Source organism: Eimeria acervulina, genomic scaffold (genome assembly GCF_000499425.1).
Source record: "Eimeria acervulina Houghton genomic scaffold, Eah_scaff4, whole genome shotgun sequence".
Classification (NCBI taxonomy): domain Eukaryota; phylum Apicomplexa; class Conoidasida; order Eucoccidiorida; family Eimeriidae; genus Eimeria; species Eimeria acervulina.
The window spans coordinates 44743-64641 of record NW_013549835.1 but is presented as its reverse complement, the minus strand read 5'-3'; the positions used below and the strand labels follow the sequence as shown (position 1 = coordinate 64641).

At 54.7% G+C, this 19899-nt stretch overlaps 2 protein-coding genes across 2 annotated transcripts in view; one reads left to right on the top strand and one right to left on the bottom strand.

The window, feature by feature from the left end:
- Positions 1–465: 465 nt before the first annotated feature.
- EAH_00001190 (hypothetical protein) lies at positions 466–2267 on the bottom strand (the record flags this gene model as incomplete). The annotated part of the gene is made up of 6 exons (XM_013395614.1): positions 466–560; positions 686–758; positions 993–1084; positions 1228–1303; positions 1865–1979; positions 2119–2267. 6 exons carry the CDS (start codon positions 2265–2267, stop codon positions 466–468), a joined length of 600 nt encoding a protein of 199 aa, XP_013251068.1.
- A 3410-nt stretch (positions 2268–5677) lies between these two features.
- The window catches only part of EAH_00001180 (hypothetical protein, conserved), a gene marked incomplete at both ends in the record, with an annotated part of 34972 nt that continues 20750 nt past the window's right edge, over positions 5678–19899 (top strand). Inside the window, 18 exons of the mRNA XM_013395613.1 lie at positions 5678–5760; positions 6250–6361; positions 6517–6602; positions 6881–7127; positions 7452–7524; positions 7689–7810; positions 8016–8415; positions 8565–9014; positions 9378–9714; positions 9866–9932; positions 10118–10201; positions 10489–11181; positions 11338–11997; positions 12125–12265; positions 12435–13316; positions 13607–14159; positions 14326–18772; positions 18934–19835. Of these exons, the coding sequence (XP_013251067.1) occupies positions 5678–5760; positions 6250–6361; positions 6517–6602; positions 6881–7127; positions 7452–7524; positions 7689–7810; positions 8016–8415; positions 8565–9014; positions 9378–9714; positions 9866–9932; positions 10118–10201; positions 10489–11181; positions 11338–11997; positions 12125–12265; positions 12435–13316; positions 13607–14159; positions 14326–18772; positions 18934–19835 (10339 nt within the window). The remainder of the gene's footprint in view (positions 5761–6249; positions 6362–6516; positions 6603–6880; positions 7128–7451; positions 7525–7688; positions 7811–8015; positions 8416–8564; positions 9015–9377; positions 9715–9865; positions 9933–10117; positions 10202–10488; positions 11182–11337; positions 11998–12124; positions 12266–12434; positions 13317–13606; positions 14160–14325; positions 18773–18933; positions 19836–19899) is intronic.

Sequence of the window (19899 nt, the reverse complement as noted above, 5' to 3'; positions counted from 1 at the left end):
GCCAATGAATAATCATCACACAGCCCACTCACACATCTCATCCGAACGAATGCTGCAAGCACTCTGGTGCGGAGCGAGGCCTTAGTTCGCCGCTTGGGCACAAGTACGCTTAAAAGCAAACAAGCTACTGCCCAGCTTGAAGGTACTGTAGGAACAACGACAGGAAGTTATTTGGGGACAATGCAAAAATTGTAGGATAGTATGGGATTGACTTGTTACCTGATGTTGGCAAAGTTCAGATTACCCTCTGGATTTTCTTCTGATGGCACCTCGTAAAACCCTACGGCCCCAATAAGGATTCCACAGGAGATGCATTAAAGATAAAGGTCTGGCTTTGCCAACAGGGTTGCCCCCAGCTCACTACACATCCTCTTAACACGACAAACGCATTTCTCCCGGCACAAAGCTGCACAATTGTACAAACATCAACGGTGCAACGACAGTTACAAGCCATGAAACTCGCGCCTAATGCAAACCTGGGGGCGGCTTCTCTTCAAAGGGAACCTCTTCGTATGGCTGGAAATTCTTTCTCGTCCTTCTCTTTGCCCCCGTAATGATCCCTGTTCGCACAAGCATGACCCAATAGCGTTTCCAGTTCTAATGCTAAAGCGTCTAATGCAGATATTCCCCCTACAGTTGAAAAATCCGTCGGCGGAACTGCTGTCACTCCAAATTTTTCACCCACCAGCCGCCTTCAGTTCCCTCTTTTTTTGCAGTGCCGCTAGTCGGCGAGCCTCCTCAAGTTGCTTTTCTCTGGCCTGTGTCAAACACCTCCCAGATCATCCTCAACTTCGCATGTTTACCGAATGGTGTGCTAGCCACTGCACATGTAATGCCAGGTCTACCTGGGCTGCTGCATGTGCCTGCAGTGAAGATCTCCATGTCAGCTACTTCGCAGTGAATTTCGTATTATAAAGGCATGCTCAGATTCACGCGCACACACCGACGCTTTCTCATGCAGAGCAATGGCAAGTTACATACATATTGCTCACCTTACGCTTGGCCTTCTTGCCACGCGTGTTCGCTAGACGGGCTCTGGCCTCTTCAAGCATCTCTTTTTCATCTTCCGCCATATCAATGGGGTCTGCAGAAGGGGCAGGGCCACACGGAAGGCAAATGACGATCATGCTTCGTTCTCTCTTCCCCCGCCACTTAATATTTTATGACACTTCTATCAAGAACGCTCGTTGCCGCACTAGACCTGACGTTTCGCTCTCCACCACCCACCTGCACGAGAAGGCTTGGTCTCTGGGTGCGGATCAATCTCTCCAGGTCTCAGCCTCCGCGGATCTTCTCTCCCCCGCTGCAACACGCAAAACTCGAAAGTGCTACAGCGATACTGCTAGAAACGGGGGCCTTCCGATGCCACGCACGTCGTGTACCTCTAGCACTTCTGTACGAGAAAAAAAGCAGCTACAGTAGCGTCACAACAGCTGCAGCAGCATCGGCCACAGATAGAACAACGCAAACAGCACTAAGTGCAGCGGCAGAAGCGCCACCAGTTCTTACAAGAAAACCAACTCCTCTCCCCGGTGCCTTGCGACTTCCCGGCGCCTGGGAGAACCCCGTGCCACTGGGTTTTCCCTCCTCCCCTTCCATCCCCTCTGCAGCAAACAAGCAATGTGCCTTACCAAGAAAACTTTTCTCTGCAGCAAAGCCCAAGAGGGGATACGAGAAATGAGCGTGCCAAGGGATACGCGCCCGTCTTGTATCAAAAGGAACGAAATCTGAACTGTATGCACGCCTCGAGGGGCACAATGAAAAAGAAAAAGCAGTGTCTGCAACCACAAGTGAGCAACTTGCCCTGCGCTTGATCCAGAAGCTCCTCATAGTGCATGAGACACTGGTACGCGGTGCGTCCTACAATGGGCGCAATTGTGCGCCACTGAGAAGGCATGATTTTGGCAAGATGAAGAAGCTTCTCCTCCTCCTCAAGTGTCCATTCTGTCTTTTTCACACTGGGGTCCAGCCACTCGTACCTGTATATACAGTCCAGCCCGATATGCGTAGGAACACCCCAACTGCAGTGCTGCCCTTGGTTGCCTTTCCCTCCTCGCACGCATCCAGTAATGCTGTTTCGAAGCAACTCCTCCACTTATACTAAAAAGATAGCCTTACCATCTGGCTTTGCACTGCTTGGCGGATTTCTTAACCAGGAGAGAAGCCACACGACTCCAGTTGTTGAGGCCATATTTCATGACCGCCGCCTTCAGGATTTCATCTTCACTGTTCCTCCACACCCCTCCTTTTATGAAAATTCGCACCATTTCCTCCCCCGATTCCAAATATCAATGGACCGGGAGACCGTCTTCCCCTGCCTTCCCTCTCGCACGACAAGAGGATTCACGCGTAGGTGTCGCTACAGGCCGCAAGACACTGATTCCAGGCTGATATCGCTGAAGTTATCAGGCAGATGCAATCCTCCATGCATCCCTCTCCACCGAGTCTAGCGTATGCTCTACAAACTTCGTAGCTGCTGCGGCATACTCCCCGACGGCCGCACGGGTTGTTCGTCGTCTCCGCGACGATCACCGATGTGATACCTGACAAGAAGCAGCAGCTTCCTAAAATTATGACCGATGGCAACCAAAATACGCTTCAACAAAGGTTTAGCCCTACCCGCTCCCTGGCCGCAGCCACTGCATGCATGCAGTGAAGCGGCTACCAGCTGGAAAACAAGAACGCAACTCCGACAAAAGTACTGCTTCAGTTTAAAGCCCACTTAATAAAAACAAGAAAAAGCGTTTTACGGATCAAGCAAAAAACAGTAGTGCTTGGCCGTGCTCGGTGTCCGGCTGCAGCACCTGCAGTAGTCGCTGCGAGGTCAGGACAACAAAATGACAGGAACGGGGGCAGAAATAAACCCAGTAGCTGAAATGTTGTAAAAAAAGTTCACAGATATCGGCTGCAATGGGCTGGCAACATTTGATACTTTTCATGAGGTCTGTGTAGATTGCTGGGGCAAGCTATGCGGTTCCAGAGGCAGTCTGCATGCTTTAGTGTGCGCGCCTGTCAGGCGTGAACTGAGTTGATCTTGCGCCTCAGAGGACTTACTTCTGCCTTATCGTCACCTTTGTTTGCCGCATGGTGATGACCATTACTTGGCCTTTCCTGCAAGCTCGCGCTTGCAGGTTGGCTAGTGATAGCCAAGGTGATAAGAAATTGTCTAGGATGTACTGCACGTAGCAAACGCATACTCGGGTAAGCATGTGGGGTTGCCTCGCAGGAGGGGCTGTATCTCATGGAAGGGCTGCTTTCGTCCCCAGCCCTAGACCCTTGGGCCACTGTGCTCAGGAACTCTGGAGACATGAAGGGAGGTCCGCTGCTTTGGAAGAATGCTTCTTAGAAGCATCTCGACTGTTTTGCAGCTCACGACAGCTCTCAGCAAAGATCGAAGACCCTCGTTACTCTTTCCAGCGGCACTACACAGAACCTGCCACGTGTACAAAAGGTGTAGTTTCCCACTTGTGTGGGGTTCGGATCTTCGCTGAAAGGCGACCGGAACAGCTGTTTCCAGTCGAGAGCGGCCAAACTGCTCCTTTCTGTAGGGGGGGCATTTCTTCTGGAATGAGATCAGTCGTCTACCTTTCATCTATCATTCATGCCTTTCTTTAGCGAGCTGAAGGGACCACATGAGCATTGCAATCGTTCCTAATTTGTGGCACATCGAGTCGCCTTTCGGCTGCTTCATTTCCCTCGTGAATTCTCAGCACAAATATCTGGAAGGAGAGAACAGCATTAACACTGGGAGGGCTGCAAGATGAGGACCCCTCTGTGTATGAAGCCAGAAAGAGAACGTCAACCAACTGGCTCAAGGGAGTGCACCCTGCCTTTTATTTCGTCGGGCCTGTTTCTCAACCGAGGATCGCTGAGCTGAAAGAATAATAATTACGAAACGTGAGGAGTTGTGCACGAAGCGTGGACCTGTCCATACAACTTGAGGGCTCGTTCATGCGAATGCCCCCTCACATACTGCACCGCAGTTCTAGCCCGTCCCTTGTGGTCCCCGCAGTGGTCTATGAAGGCACCATCTCAGCAAATCTGCTGTGTGAGCAGCAAGCCCAAACGGCTGCTTTTCCTGAGCTCTTTCGGGGAGTTCCCGATGTAGCAATGCGACGGGGACATTCCGCTTTCTTGCCTGTGCAGTAAGTGGCATTCACCCATGGAACTGCCACAACCGTACCAGTCGCAGCGGAAACAACAAAAATAGCAGCAGTCTCCGTTGCTATAGGGTGCCTTTGCTGCCGGTTCGACGAGGCAGTTGTTGAGGCAAGCACCGCATCTAAGAAACATTGATCAATTCCTTCCGACTATTTATAGCGATTGTCATACGTTCCAGCGCACATACAGCTGGAGCTAATTGTGGTGGTGTAGCAGTAACAAGTCAACGGGAAAACGTAAAGCCTTCGACTATAACAGGGTTTTGTAGCGGGGGCAGTAAGGCATTAAGGCGGGATGGTGCCAGATATGAACTGTCTTCCGTTAATATGATCCTTAGTGCACTTGTTTTAAGGCATTCAAAGAATAGTGATTGATGCAGACATCTCCACTTCAAAAACACAACGCAACCGGCGACACCTTGCATACTCAACAAGGTGCTCTGGCGCTTCACTCGCGAGCGGTTCAGTGGACCGCCTGCTGACAGTGTAAATCTTTGGATCTTCTGCAGTGAATATTAAACCCATGCAAGAAATGCAAGTGAATTGAAATAAGCTGGTTGAGCTGTACTACTGAACATGCTGGGTTCAACGGGGGCCCCCGAGGCAGCCTGTGTTCAGAGCACCGGGCCAAGCAGAGCTCCTCAATGGCTCACAATTAACGGGTGGTTTTCCGTGGTCTTCTAAAGACCTTCCGTTTTTTGGTTTTAGAGTTTTGAGACTTATGTATTCTTTATCGCTTCTGTAGGTGCAGAAGAACTGGCGAAAATAATTATCTAGGGGGCCGGCCTTCCGCGCTGCCGAGCACGACTCGCTGACTCTGTCTCCCCCTGCCCAAATAATCCCCAGGGAATGACCCTCGTTTACATCGTTCCACTCATCTCTGTAGCGCTCATACATCTCGTTGAGACCCCTGAGACGCCACCACTTTGGAAGTACATGCAGCCCGGGGCCTCCTAGCTCCATCGCCCGCCTCAAAGCGACCACCAGCTGAAGTCGCGGCAGCAGCAAGTCCGGCAAACACGGCAGCTACAGCATAGAGGGTCTCATCAGGGGTATTCACCGCTACCCAGCGGTCGCTCTGGGGGCTGCTGCCTTCTTGGTGACCCGGAGATCGTCTCGTTGTGCGCTGAAGGCGTTCGGCCCAGCGACGAATGGACACCCAGGAAGAATCAGCGGCGCCCCCTGGTGCTGCTTCATGTTTTCAATCAGCTAGAGATGCTTGACTGGGCCGCGCCAGCTACGTAGCTGAGTGCGGCAGAACGGCGAGGAATATCAGAAGCGGCGGCAGTAACAGCAGCTTCAAGCAGCGGCGGTTAGCACCACTCACATAAGCAGGAGGAGCACCCACAGGGGTTTCTGGAGCGTCTGTAGCCTGTCTTTGGAGTAGCAGCCTTAGCAGGAGCAGCCACAGGCAGTTGCAGCAGCGTGCGCCTCAGCCGCCGCATGTGTTGCCTCTGAAGCGCTTGGGCGTCGGTCGGACAGCTGCGTAAGCATGGGACTTTCTGCATTTACAGACAATGCTTGCTAACATCCTTGACCAGGTCATCAAGACCTACGGCAAGGAATTTCTTGGGGATTGGGACCCAATCAACAACTTCAGGTTCGCCTGCACTTAACCCAGAATGCCCAACCTTTCCCGCACGGTTCCTGAAGAACCCACTAAAGGGAATTAAAGAAATTAGGCAGGATAAGGTCATATGTGGGCACCCTGGAGTTCCCCAGGGGGTTCTTGGGGGCCATGTGAAATCCTTGTACGGCCGCTGACAGCGGCGGACGGCCCTTCCTGGGGGCCTTCTAAAGATATGGCGTGGCAACGGCGCATGCCCTCATTGAGCACATGAGCAGATTAAGAACGAAAAAAGCTTCTCTATGCCATGGCTTAAAAGCAGCTGGCGCAAAGACGTATCTGTTATGTGTGGCCGTAGCCGTGTTGCTCTATCGAGACTGGGTAGACGTTTGCTTGTACTAAATGTTCACCGGAGGGAAGAAGCGAGTGAAGAGCTTTGTGAAGGGGTTTTTGAGCACGTGAACGATTGGTACGTGATGACGCAGAGAGAGCGTGATTTTTTGTCTTTTTGATGCGGCGCAGGATCGATTCGCTGACCGATCCAGAAATCCACCTCACCAACATTCCCTTTCCCCAACAGTTGTTTGAACTCGCCGAAATCCCATTTGCAGTGGATTACTCAAACATAGCCAAGGTGGGTACCCCATAATCTACAAATAGGCATGGATGGTGCACAGCCTCGTGTCTCCGGGGCGGGGCCAGGAGCTGTTTTATTGTGAGGCACAACACCAACAGGCTTTGCAATTGGCAGTCCTGACGTTAACCAAATATTTGCTGGTTTTCCTCCAGGTCCGGGCAAAGTTTTCTTGGCAGACGTTTTTCGGAACGCCAGGCACTTATCCCTTTGCCGTCGAGGCGGAGGACCTCGAAATCCGGTACGATCATATCATGGGGAGTGCCGCATGCGGTATGCGTGTAAGGCTTCTTCTGCTTGTGCCCCGCTGCCACTGCTGTGCGCGGGCACAGTGAAGCATCTCCTCACGGTGGTATACTGGGCTCCATTTGTTTGCCTCGCAGACTTCAGCCAACTTCGCCGCACGCTAGGCGATGCGGGTAGTCCGTTCTGTCTGGCCTCGTTTTCTGGCCTTGAAATCATTAGTGTTTTGACATGGGGACTTGTCCTTTGTACGTCCAATTCGCTGTTTCTTTGCAGGATCCGCCTGCTGTATCCAAGCGAATGGAACAGCGAGTTCTGGCGCGACAAGATTTTGAAATCGAAGCTGAAGCGGACTGTTTTGTGGGAGCGGTTTGCCTCTTTGCTGGGATCGGCCCAAGGGGACAGGTCGTCAGTTGCGCAGACATTAGAGCCAAGAATTGTCAACTCCTTGGCCATTCGTGTTCGCAACATTCATGTGCACATTGTTGATGACAACTTGGGAGCGACTCCGTGGGCGTTCGAGGTAGGGCAAAGCCACATCGGATACATGTGGTGGTTAGCCCCAAGAACGCTGTGCTGCCGCGGGGCACCTTCACGCCTCCATGCCTGCTTTGCACGCTTTGGCATGCCGTTGACGCCTTTACCTTGCCGCACTTGCTGTAGCAGCCTGTGCTCCGCAGCACAGCCCACGGATGGGGGCGAATGAAGTGGAGGCGTAAGGAGGGGGATGGACTGAATGGCTTCTTGCGAAACACCGTTGTACATCCTGGCAGAGATGGGTATCTGGCGACTACCATTGTACATATAGACAGAGATGTGTGGCTTATTCCTCTTTGCCTTGTTGCAGTGTCACGTTGATGAGTTTTGCATCGACTCCCCCAAACGGGGAGATCCCCGCATCTCCGAAATGGAGGCCACAGGTGACTTGAAGGGCCCCGCTGCATCTGCAAGCCAGCTTTGAAGGCATTCGAACTACTTGAGAATGCCGCAGAAGTGTGTTGTGCGTCGCATACATAATGCGGCGTGCGGCGAGCGCTCCGTATGAATGAGCTATCTTTGGTTGTAATTGTGAGTGTATGTGCAGGGCTGGAGCAGTGTCTTTTGATGGGCCTGTGGATGCGGTTTGTGGGGCTACACATTTGGTACAGGGAATTTCCGAGGCCCCAACTCAAGGGAAGAGCGGGGGTTTCTGTCAACATTGACAGAGTGAGTAGTACCCTGCATTCCTAAACGTTAAACACTTTGAACTCTGCAGCATCTTCACCTGTCCTACCACACAATCCGATCGAACCTGTTTTGGTTGTCCTCAACCACTCTTCATACCTAAAGCCAACGCAGAGGGGCGCAGTGTATCGAAGCAGTTTCTGTCTGATTGCTTGCACAAGGCAGGGTTGCGCTACTCACTTTGCAGGCTCGGGAGTTACGCCGCCGCCTCCGGCGGAATCCCAATGATGAGGAGGCGCAGCAGCTACTCTCAAAGTTATTGCAGAGGGACACGGATTCGCCGACGAGTGTTCCATCGTCTAGTGGGGGTAAGGCGGAAGCAGTTGACGGAGGAGCCGGAGCAGCACCTGCATCTGCAGTTGTTGCTGCTGCTCCTAGCATTTCTGGGATTCCAGAGACTCAGAACGGAGTCTCTAGACTCGGGGCAGAGTCACACCTTCGAGAACGAGCGAGATCAGCTGCGGAGCCTGGCATTGACGAGGGAGCGCTCGCAAATATGCTGAGCAAGGAAATCCAGGAAACCCTACACATTGAAGATCAAAACGTTTCGCTTTCGCTTGCCTCTAGATTCCTGCATTGGTGGCGTGGTGCGTGTGAGACTTGGCTGTTAGAGAGAAAGAACTCTTCTACCTCGATACCGTTTGATGTAGCGTTAGTTATGCGTTTTCTGCTGGTTCGCAGTATTATCTGCTTGTTTCCTGCTTCCGCTGTCTTGATGGTTTTGGCGCGATTGCAGGTAAAGAGCCGCCTCCCAGGTCTGCAGGGAGCGACGAGCCGCCGTTGACTCCATTGAGCGCTGAGGAACTTCTCAACATAACCGAAGACACGGTGAAGAGCGGTGCACCTGAAGCTCGCTCTACCGCGCAGCTGCCTTCATCACCAGCGGCACCTATCACAGGCATGCCAGCAGAAGCAGCAGGTGTAGCTGCTGCAGCTAACACCGCTAGTGCTTCCGCAGAAGCTGCAGCAGAGGCTGCGGCCAAGGCAAACGCGGTAGCAGCAGCAACTCTACGCAATAATGAGGAGGAAAGCGACTCCAGCACCAACGGCAGCACTGATACGGACGCAGAGCTTTTGAATGGTGTGAGAGCTTCTAGAGCTTTTAAAGTCGTCCCGTCGCAAATAAAGGATCTTCTAGATGACAACACACATGCGCTGCGTGTTACCCCTAAGAAAGGAATTGAAAGTAAGATTAGTCAATTTAATCGACTGATAAGCTGCCACTATGGTTTTTTCACTTATGTACACGATACACCAGCTTGAGGGTAGTGGGTAGTGAATTGAAGTTCATGCCCTTTTCAGTTGAGCTCAACAGGCTTTTTGTAGGCTTTTAACAGTGATGCTAGGCGCACTTGTTGTGAAGGGACAGTTGTTCCTGTTGAAAACCAGCTTTGCATCGCACCAAGCCGCATGGGGACGTGCCTGCCTGTAGTTCTGGTCTTTTGAGTGGGATACGCATGCATGGTGTAGCTGCACAAGCGCTTGCTTGAATTGCTTGAATTGGATGTTCGGGCGATTCCTGTTGACATTGAGCGGCGTGTTGTCGCAGTGCATATTCTCTTCAAGAAGTGGGAGCTGAGAGCCTTGGGATCGAACCTTGCGGTGAACAAACAGAGTTGGAAGACAGTGGAGTTGTCGTTTTTGCACCACGACCCAAGTCTATACGTTCCTCTCCCGGGTACAGACCGCCCCGCTGATTCAACGCAGGGCCATCACAGTACTCCTGTGGAGAGACAGGAGCCGCCTCCCCCTGTGTTCGACGGCAGCATGGACCACAGGCCCTTGCAGCTGACGCTCACCTCAGCCGCATTAACGTCACTCTTCAACTTTGTCAAGCTCATCGATGTTTGGTACATCTTCCTCAAGGGCGCATCGAGGCCCACTAGGTCAGTTGATCGTGTGAATCTTCGCCAGCTGTCTACTTAGTCTCTCCTGTATACTCTGTTCGCGCTGCACGACGTATGCAGATTGGCGGTGCGGGGTGAACGCCTCATGTTGAAAGGATTTCGGGTTGGGCGGGCTTTGCTACGACCGCAGGCTGGTGGCGCGTGAGGAGGAGTGCGCAACGTACGTAGAGATGTGGAAGCGTCGGCTCACTGCGAAGGTAGGAAAAATGATTACCAGAGAATTTGCTACTGTCTAGGACAATTATCTAGCAAAGGCTTTGCTGTTGTGTCCCGTTGAAAAATCCTCACATCTGGCGATGATAACCCATTGGTTCGTACGAACTTACGCGTGCACTCACTTTTGTGCGCCTCTGTCTCGGCTCTTATTGCATTGCGGCTACAGGCGGAGATGCGAGAAGTTGTGGACCGTTTTATTTCAGACTTCGAGCAGAGCAGTCCACTGTATTTAATCCTTAAGCTGAGACAGGTTCGTCGGCAAGTATAGTTGGAGGGCCTTTTAGTGTCTTTAAGGGAAGCACGATGTTTGGCTAGGATAGACTTGGGATACCTAAGTGCCGCACTGGATATTGCCACTGGCTGCTCCGATGCAACCTCCTGAACAGTTGTGCCAAGGATGATGGCTCGAAGGGGGGTGTAACGAGAACGGAGCAAAGGGACCCCCAGAGAGGGCAGCGGGCTACTGGTTAATGGCCTAATAGGGCTTCTTGGGGGCTGCTTGAAATCAGTTGGTCCTTGTTTGTGCTTAACTCGCAGTTGGCAGAAGACAATTTGACTTGGCGGGACGGCGTCAGCGCTGCAGTGTTGCAGAAGCAAATATTCGGTCGTTTTACGGAGACTTGCTGCCGCCCTCAGCGGCTGGGGAGCATGCAGTGGGCAACTGGCGAGACAGCAGAGACCCGCTTAGACGGCGTAGATGGAGGGGACTTCGAGTTTACAGACCGCGAGAGGCTGCTGTTCGAAGACATTGCATGCACCGTAGACGAGGCTGCAGGAGATGACCGGGGGGGCTTCGGAGGCAAACGATGGTTCTACATAGACGGCATAACTCAGGTGTTAGCACCAAATCTGTGCCTCCATCTGCTGCCCCTAGTGCAGCCGGGCATGCACATAGCCCAGCCAACCAACTTGCAAATCCAAGAAAAACGCCGCAGACCGAAGGGGAGTTTCAGTAGGCTCGGGACGCTGGGACTTTTAGAACGGCTGGAGGCTCAAAAGGTTTCGGCAACCCGCGCGCCAAACCCACAGAGGGAGCAGTTGCCTCCCACGACTTTGATGTTCCGCATCTGCACAGACTTCAAGTTTCGCCAGGAGAAGAGAAATGATTTTTTCAAGTGCCATGACATCTTCATTGATTCGGTTTTCGTTGAAAAAGGATTTGCAGCCCTTAAGGCGAAATCTTGCGACGAAGCGGTTTCGCTACGCGCGCGCCACAACCCTGAACTGCAGGTACGCAACACACCCTATTGGTACTTACTGCGTTTTCCGTGTGTTGTTGACGTCTCAGTTGCTTGCAGTATCCATTGTGTTTGCGTGAGGAGCTTTAGCGCAAAGGTTTGAAATTTTGCCTTCGTGTCCTGCCTAACATGTTCTTGTGTGCTGCAGACGCCGTTCCCCAATTTGCTAGTGTTCGCTACTCCGCTGGGGGACGTGGGGTGCACCACTTGCATATATTTGCCTGCGGATCCCCCCTCCCGTATTGGATGGGGTATCGGTCCTGCGCGGCCACCGTTAAGAGGCCGTGGGGAGGACTGCACCCAGCGCACCGCCTCGCACGGCGATGATCTCTATGGCGAATACGATGCAGCGAAGAGAGAGAATTCTCCCAAGGGTTCATCTCCCCCACGGGAACGCTCTACTACTGGCGGTCAGGCAGCTGGGGGGGCTGCTTCGCAGGTTGTAAGCCCCGCGGAGTCCGAAAACGGAAAACGCAATGTCTCATCATCAAGCCAGGCGTCAGTATCCCAGAGGATTCGGCCTTCGCGGGTCTACTCGAACATCCACTTGCTGTTCAACAGGGCAAGGCACCTTGCAGACATGGTTAAGCAGAAACCCAAGAAGCCCATTGCCAAGGGACAAACTGCTCCCAAGAGGCGGGGCTCCATTGGGGGTGACAAGAGCCGCACTCTGCTGATTAGCATCAGCAGCAAGATGGTGTGGGACGAGGAGTTGGGGGGGCCGCTTGAAAAGAAAAAGACTTGGATTAATATTCCCGAAATTTCAGTTTCTGCCCCGGAGCTCATTCCCTTTGCTGAGGCCATTCCGGTGAGATTGTAGTCTTGACTCGTGGCACCTAGGCAACCTGTCGACGCCGCTCTGTTGAGAGCGAAACAGGAAAGTGTGTTTTATTCGCCTGCTTGCGTGCTTGCGCCGTGTTTGGGTGTCTGCATAGATGAACTATGTTACCTGGGATCTCTTTAGGGAGAGAGACTGTCTTCTCCCGACCACGACTGAAGACGCCATGGGTCTCGCTCTGGGGTACTGCACAAACGTCGACAACACGCTCAGGCTGACTGCACAGAAGGCCACGGTAGTAAGCGTGCCTTTCCGCGTAACAGCCATGCTGAGGCATTGCTTGGCGAGCTGTATGCGGTTCCATGCAGCCCCAATTATTGCACTGAACGGCGCTCTTCCTTGTTTTTGTGTGAATAGACCAAAACTTCATAGAAGGAAAAGTGCTGTGTTTTTGCGAATGGTTACAGACGTATCGCTTGTCCTCCCTTGACTACTCTCGCGTCCTCTCTCACTTGAGGAAAGACGCGCTGGCTGAGGCGCAGCAGCTGCAGCGGCAGGCAGATGCTGAAGCAGCAGCAAAGGCAGCTGCCAAAGCAGAAGCTACAGCAACCGGGCGGTTTGGAGCGAACCCCTGGGAGGGCCGAGCCGCTATAAGCGACAGCGAGACTCCCAGCAGCAGCAGTTCCTCTAGCCTCAGCACCATGAGGGGCCGCTGGAGTCAGCGGGGTTGGGCAGAGCGTGCAGCAGCAGCAGCTGCAGCCGGCAAGCCTCTTGCTTTTCTCGGGGATCGACCACTCGACGCACGTCGGGAGTTCGAGGCGCAAAGACGAATGAATTCTAAGAACTCATCTTGGAGTCAAACTCTCTCTGATCCTCATTCTGAAAGTTTATCACTTTCGGATTCATTTCTGTCGCCGTCTTCAAGTGACGTCGGACTGCAAGCTGCCACTTCTGCTGCTGCTCTTGTCAGGCTGAGGCGGTCGTTGTCGAGTGAACAGGCAGGGGTCTCAGAGAGCACGCATGAGACATCGGATGAGGAGACGCTCTTTGAAAGCTGCGGGGTGACGCCTTTGCGGCTTGTTGGGTCAAGGGAGGCGCTTTTGGCGGACGTGGACTATGAACCAGTGGAGGCCCATGGGTTCACCTCATCGTGTTGCGGCCTCAAGGCATCTGTCTGTTCACTCCGACTATCCCAGAACATCATGAAGCGGACAGGCTCTGTTGCTGCGCATTCTTTGCACGTGTCGTTTGACGCGGCAGAAGCTGCAGTAATGGCTCAGTCCCCCCACGTCAACGTTATCCCTTGTTCCACTACAGACTGCACGGTGCTTTCCGTCTTCGATGTTAATGTCAGTCATGCTTCACACCTTCCAATAGTTCGTTGAGAGTTGCATCTTTGCCCCACGCTGCAGTCACTTCGACAGATAAACAGTTTGTGGACTGACTCGTCTCTGGCTTAAAACGCACTGATTTTGAAATTTGCGGCGTTTCTACTTTACCGGAGGAATTTTTGTATGCGCAGCTCATGCACGCGACTTCACAGGCGCTGAGGCGCTGATGGATTTCTGCTTGTACTGGAAGTGTGCTGCTGGTGCATTATGGTGTGTATGAGCTTGCATGCTGCTGTCTGTGCCCACAGGTTGGGACCAGCAAGTTGCCGCGGCAAAGTGTGGACTTGTCAGTGGGGCGTGTCAACGTCGGCGTCTGCATGCAGTTAGTTTCGCTGGCGGCCTGCAGGCGTTTCCTCATTCCCACATCTTATCCTTACAGCGACTCGCTGCGTGACACGAAACTGTTGGCTCTGAAGCTGGCCCAGATCATTTCTCTCCAACGGAAGAAACTGCATGAGAAGCCCTTAAGGACGGCGCATCAGGAGCCTCAAGCACCGCAGCAGCAGCAGCAGCAGGAGCAAGTTGGTCCAGCTGCTGAAGTGCAGGAAAGCAGTTCACCTTGCCCGGCTGGTGCATCAGCTTGGCCGCGAGATTCAGCAGGACTAGGACAAACAGGACTAGAATCAGATAATGCTGGTGACGATGAGGGTGTGACCGCCTCAAGACATCTGTCAACCAAGGAGTCGCGTGAAATGGGAGGCCGAAGCCTTCAGATTAATGAAGAGAAACGCCTCGACTCCTTTCTGCCGGTACCCACCAGCGGGCCCTGGGCTGCATGCGGTAAGCAGCACAAGCACATTGGTGGGACGCATTTCCTTCCTCTTCCAGGGGCAGCGCTCCTTAAATATTCTGCGGGGGACAGTGTAGTATTTGATCAATACTGTAGCCTCCTTGTGTAACAGGTGTTTTTACTGCTCATGCTCTGTGTTTGCATTGCATGGTTTCTGGCGTGCATGCTTTCGCTCAGACGGGAGTCGTTTGGACTGGTTTTTTTGCGACAAAGAAACCGCTCAAAAGTTCACCAGTGCATTATCTCCCCTCAAGTTCACAGGCCCCGGGCAAGAGAATGGCGAATCTTTTCAGCGTTGGCGTGTTTCGAGGCGTGTGCGGGCCAGCGGCCAAGAAGTGCCATTTGATATGGGTGGGAAGGCTGCAGGCAATAAACTTTTCAACTCCGTTCCTGACCCAGGTGGCGCAGCAGCAGCAACATTGGTGGACCCCACCGAAAAGTCGCTGCAGGTATCTGCTAAGGTGGGCTGTCTGTCTGTTGGTCTCTACACACAGCAGCAGTATCTCGCTGTCTTGCTGCGTATTTATGAAGCGCGTTTATACCTAAAGAAGAAGCGGAAAGATGTCCGTCTGAAGGCAAAAGTTGGAGAGTTTTTTATGGAGCACGCCAAGGCGAGAGACGCACAAAGACGCAGCATCGTTCTCTGCAAGAAAGTTGTTCACATAGGAGGCCAGTGCCGGCGTTTCTGCCTTTCTCCTGGAACTGAAGCAGCCTCTTCGCCAGTCCATCCATCCGAGGACAGCGATCCGGCTGCTCTGATTCGGGCCGAGATTGACCATTGTCCATGCGACAGCCGGCAAACCAGCCGGCAGGTGTCTCCGCGTCTTCAGAGACTGGAGGCGTGGGGGCCCTCGAAGCTGCAGGTGCCGGCGGACGCTTCAGAATTGCGACAGCGCTTCTCCACTGGAAGACGGCCTACTAACAATCGGGGGAGCGACAGAGAGCGAAGCCCTCGAAACAGAAGCAGCGATGGCTTGCGCGCCTTGAGCCAATCCCCCAGCCCTCCGGAGGCATCTTGCCCGTCTGACGATAATTACGGTGTCAGCCCGCTGCAGGTCCAGCTACGGCAGCATCCGAAGCCCAAGTTGGAGCTGCAGCAGCAGTTGAAAGAAGGTTCCGGGCAATGGACAGGGGAAGATGGAGAGCAACATCTCTCCAGTAACCCCGTGCTGCGTAGCCAACAGGTGCATGCCGCTGGGCTCACGGAGACGCTGGGGAACCCGGCAATCAGCCCTCCACTGGTCTCTGAACAAGAATCTGAATGCGCCACACTTAGCGACCTCTCAGACAGAATGGGCAACGCATTCAACCAGCAGCACGAGGACGATTCTTTGTGCTTTTCAGAGGAAACGGAAGAGCAGCAAAGCTTGCCGCCTCTCACTTGCCTCCACAGCGTCCACGGCCGTCCCCGGCACAGCCTTCTTCAGGGACACTCCATTCCGGCAGATGCCGAATTGAAGAACCAGGAGAAACCTCCTATCCCGGAGCTGGTGCGTCAAGCTCGGCCCCGCGCGGTGGGGGCAACGCTGCGCATGCATCACTACCATCGGGGCTTGCCGTGGCATTGGAAGAGCAGTGGAAATGCAGATAATAGTCAGGCTGAAGAAGCCAGCAACGCCTCTCAGGGCCGCCTGACATCTCAGAGCTCCATTGCGGAATCTGAAAAACCCAACGGAGGATTCATCGCAGCAGGACAGGAGGCTCCGTGGCTAACAGATGTTGTGGGGCAGTGGACACTGCGAGATGAGCCAGATGGAGACCTCAGCAGCAGAACGGGAGGGCGCCGCACCCCCGTCGGGCACGACTGTTGTTTCGGTGCTGCAGGGGCCCCCCTCAACCTGCTGCTGTTCGAGGACAATGACATCAGCAGGAAGGGAACGAGCCGAAACAAGAGAAAAACAAAGGCACGGGACGTCGGCATCGGCAAGCAACGAGATGGCACGAAGAAGATCGATCAGATGGCGCTGTCTTTACATCTTCAACCCGAGTTAAAGAGCACGGAGGCGCAGCTATGTGTGCAGTCGCTGCATGCCTTCCCTACCGCCAACCTTCTCTGTTGTCTTACGGACTCCGCTCTCTGCCTCAAGAGTCTTTGGAACGAGGAGTCCATCCGTGCTCGGTGTCTCATTGCCTGCTTGCTGGGAGACGTGCGATCGCAGAAAGCAGCGCAGACTGCGGGTCTCAATCTGAAGGCATCCGGCGAGTCCGAAGTGAAGGAGCCTCCGAGGCGGCGCTTCACTCTCAACAGGCGTTTGTCGCGGCAACAGCGTGACGACAAGTACAGCACCAGCAGCAACAGAGGCTCAGAGAGCGGCAGCGACACCAGCAGCTACAGCGGTGACTCCGCCCCTGAGGGGACCCCACGAAGAGCCTTGCTCAGGCTTCGCAAGCAGGCAAAGACCACCTTCAGCCGCCGAGGGGCACCTGACAGTTTATCGGACCCAGAGGAGGACCTCTTAGGAGGCGCTGTATCTGCCGACGGGCTGCGGCGAGCCAACAGAAGCATTTCAGGAGGCAGACGACGTAGAAGGTCGCACGTGCACGCCTCGAAGGAAAGGAGAAACAATACGGAGGCGGCGCGTGCGCGCAACCACCAGGTGGGGGTGGGTGCCAGTGGTGGTGGGGGACTACCCTCTGTTGCTGCTGCCTTCGGAGCGGAAGCGGCTTCCGACAGCACCGACCGCTTGCACTTGCAGCAGCAGCAGAAGCAGCAACGGCAGCAGGAGCAGACTGCAGCTCCGTCTGCCGAGGCAGCCATAGGGGCTGCAGGCGAACGCCGTGGATCGCAGCCCCAAACACAAGCTGGAGTTTCTGTGTCAGTGGAAGTGGTGCTTGAGGACGTGACATGCAATCTGCTCACAGATGATGCTGCGGCCACCTTGGGGGCAGAAGATATGGCGACGACGGAGGCGGGGGGAGTACCGGGAGTTGGGTGCGGCCACGAGACAGAACGGTCCACAGTGCATCCCACGTATGTCTCATCGCAAGATCAGCATGGCAAGCAGCAGGAGTTGCTGCGGAGCAGACGGAGACAGGGCCAGACAGCAGCAGTTAGCAGCAGTAGCAACAAGCCTACCAGCAGCAACTGCAACAGGGACATCAGTAGCACCGCCTCCACCGCATCTACAGATGAAGGACCGGGAGGAGGAGACGCAGGCCTTGCCTTTCCGCCTTACCCGATGCTTTTCTCGCCAGATGTCTGCGTGCCCGAAGGATCTGCTGCTCTGGGGGAGGGACTGCTGGGGGACTCTTCGTTGCGGAGGGCCGTTGTAGCAGACGCGGCTGCTCTGGGGTTGCGCCTTGAGGCCGTCATGCGGGTGACGTACACCAGCGTACCGACAGGCAACAGCAGCGGTAACAGAAAGCGAGAGGAGCTGAAGGACACGTTGCGAGTTGGCCTGTGGCGGCTCGAGGCTACACTCGTACGAAACTGCACGTGGACTCTTGCGAGTTTAGTTCTCTTCGATGCCAATTTGGGCGCCGAGTGTCTCCGCCTGCTGCCCCCCAAAAAACGACGTGCAGCAGCAGGGCCAGCAAGGGCGGGGTCCAAAGGCGCTGCCTCGTGGCGCTCTGCTGCAGCTGCGGAGCCCGAACTTCCTTACTGGGGCTCTTCGCGTTTGAATACAGTGGCAGAGAACACCACGGAGAACGAAGGCGACACCCCGGCGGCGCTGCGAAAGGCTCTGTGGGCAGCTGAAAGCAGAGGAGACAACCGGGGAGGAGAGCTGCAGTCGCGAAGGAACCCAAAGCCACACCCTCTAGGCCCCTGGGAACAAAAACGGGAGACCGGCGGCCTGCCTGAAGGATACGTCAGCGCTGACGGCTCTTTGCAGGCAGCGCGGTATGAGAAGAAGGGACGAGGGGGGGCTTATGAAGGGCTCCAAGAGGGAGCAGTAGGCGGGGGCTCACCTCGGGGGCTTGCACGAAGAAGAGACAGTTGCGCTGATGGAGATAGCATGCGACGGCGTTTTTCTGTGGGAGTGCCGCGTCGTCTTCCCAGTAGCGGGAGTTCATCTCTGTTTCGCTGGGTCTTCGGCTCCAGAAATACTCAGAACAGCGCGCTAGCGCCGGCAAGCCCAATGGGAAGCAGCCCCCAAATGGGGTACCAGATGCAGCCGGCCGCGGAAATGAGGGGCCCCCCCTTGGCCGACCTCGACAGCTCTTTAGACCGCCGCGATGCAGCACCAGAACCTACGAACTACACCGACGGCGAGATGTACTTTGCAGGATACCAGCCGGATGCTGGCGTGACGGTACGCCCAAAGCAGCAACAGCAGCCTGCAGCAGCGACAGGAGCTACTGCTGCTGTGACTTCTCCTACGCGCTGGGGAGCCACTGCCGGGGGCTGGACGCGCAATCTACTGCGGACGCGGCGCAGCATCTCAACATTGAACAGCGGCGAGCAGGGCAGGCAACCATCAAGTCCACCACCGAAAGGCCGAGATGGTGGGAGGTATCCCTTTGAAGGCGAAGGCGCCCTTGCCTCCGGGCCTCTTCAGTCCCCTGATGCTACCAGACAGGCCAACCGTCGCAGCAGCGGAAGACCACTGGTCAGGCCACCCCCGCAGCAGGATAGTAACCTCTCGACGCTACGGAGCACTCGGGCCTTCAGCGCCATGCCCAGGTGGGAAGAGTTTGTATGCTGCTTCTCCTCTCTTGCTCGTCCGTTGTGCCTGTGCTTTGCTTAGTTGATTGTTTCTAGAGTGTTCAGAAGCAATAAAATTGAGGTACTTGCCTGCGCTGCAGCGATTTCTATGCATTCCTCTGTTGTGTTTGTGTTCTCAGTGTGGGTGTGGGGGGGGGATTCGGGCGAAGCCAACGCCCACCGCATGACCGCCCGCCTCTCCATCTGGCCCGTGGATCAGCAGACCCACGGCTGCGAGTATCCTCAGAGTGTGCAGTGACGAGAGGGTCTTCAGGCAGGAGAGGGGGGCCACGCCGAGCAGTGGAAGCTGCTGAAACACAAAGGAGAGAACCGGAGGAAGAGCGCGAGAATTTAACCTGCACTGCGATTGACCTGGAAATCAAGCGCGTCGCCATATGGAGCGCCGTGTATCTACAGGACAGTAAAGCAGCAGCGAACCCGTGCAGAGCTGCAGCAGCAGCAGCAGCTCTCGCGCTTGAGAGGTCGAGAAGACACGGCGAAAACCTTCACAGAGACAGTGCTGCTTCTATTCCACCGACTGCAGCCGATACAGATATCCGTGAGGGAGACAGCGTAGCGGGGGGCAGCTCTAGAAGCCACCCGTTGCCTGCGCACCGCATGCGTGCCTCCAGGGCAGTGCGCAAGCTGGTCCCTACAGGCGGCCAGTGGGTGGAGACTGACGGATATCGGGGAGTTAGCAATGCCTCAGGAGACACCGCAAGGACCTCGCCCTTGGCAACAAAGGACGGAGAAGGCTGCAGTGGGAACATTAACAGACGTGGCCGCAGCAAAGCAGCAGAAGTGCAGCATCTCACTGCTCTGCTGGGGGAGGTATGGACAGAAGACTGGCTGTCTGTCTCTTTGCCTTCTCCTCCACCCTTCGGCGGATACGTCAGGTCACAAGAGGGACGCGTGCTGCTGCTGCCAGTGCTGCTGCGAGCAGCACCGAAGGCCGAGAGAGGGCTTCTGCAGCGGCGCCTTGAGGAGGCCCAGAGTGCCCTTGACTCGGAGGCCTTTTCCCATAAGAAGGACCGCTCATCAGGTAAGAACGAGTGAGAGACAACTATAGAAGACATTTAGAGGAGACACTTAGAGGAGTCACCTAT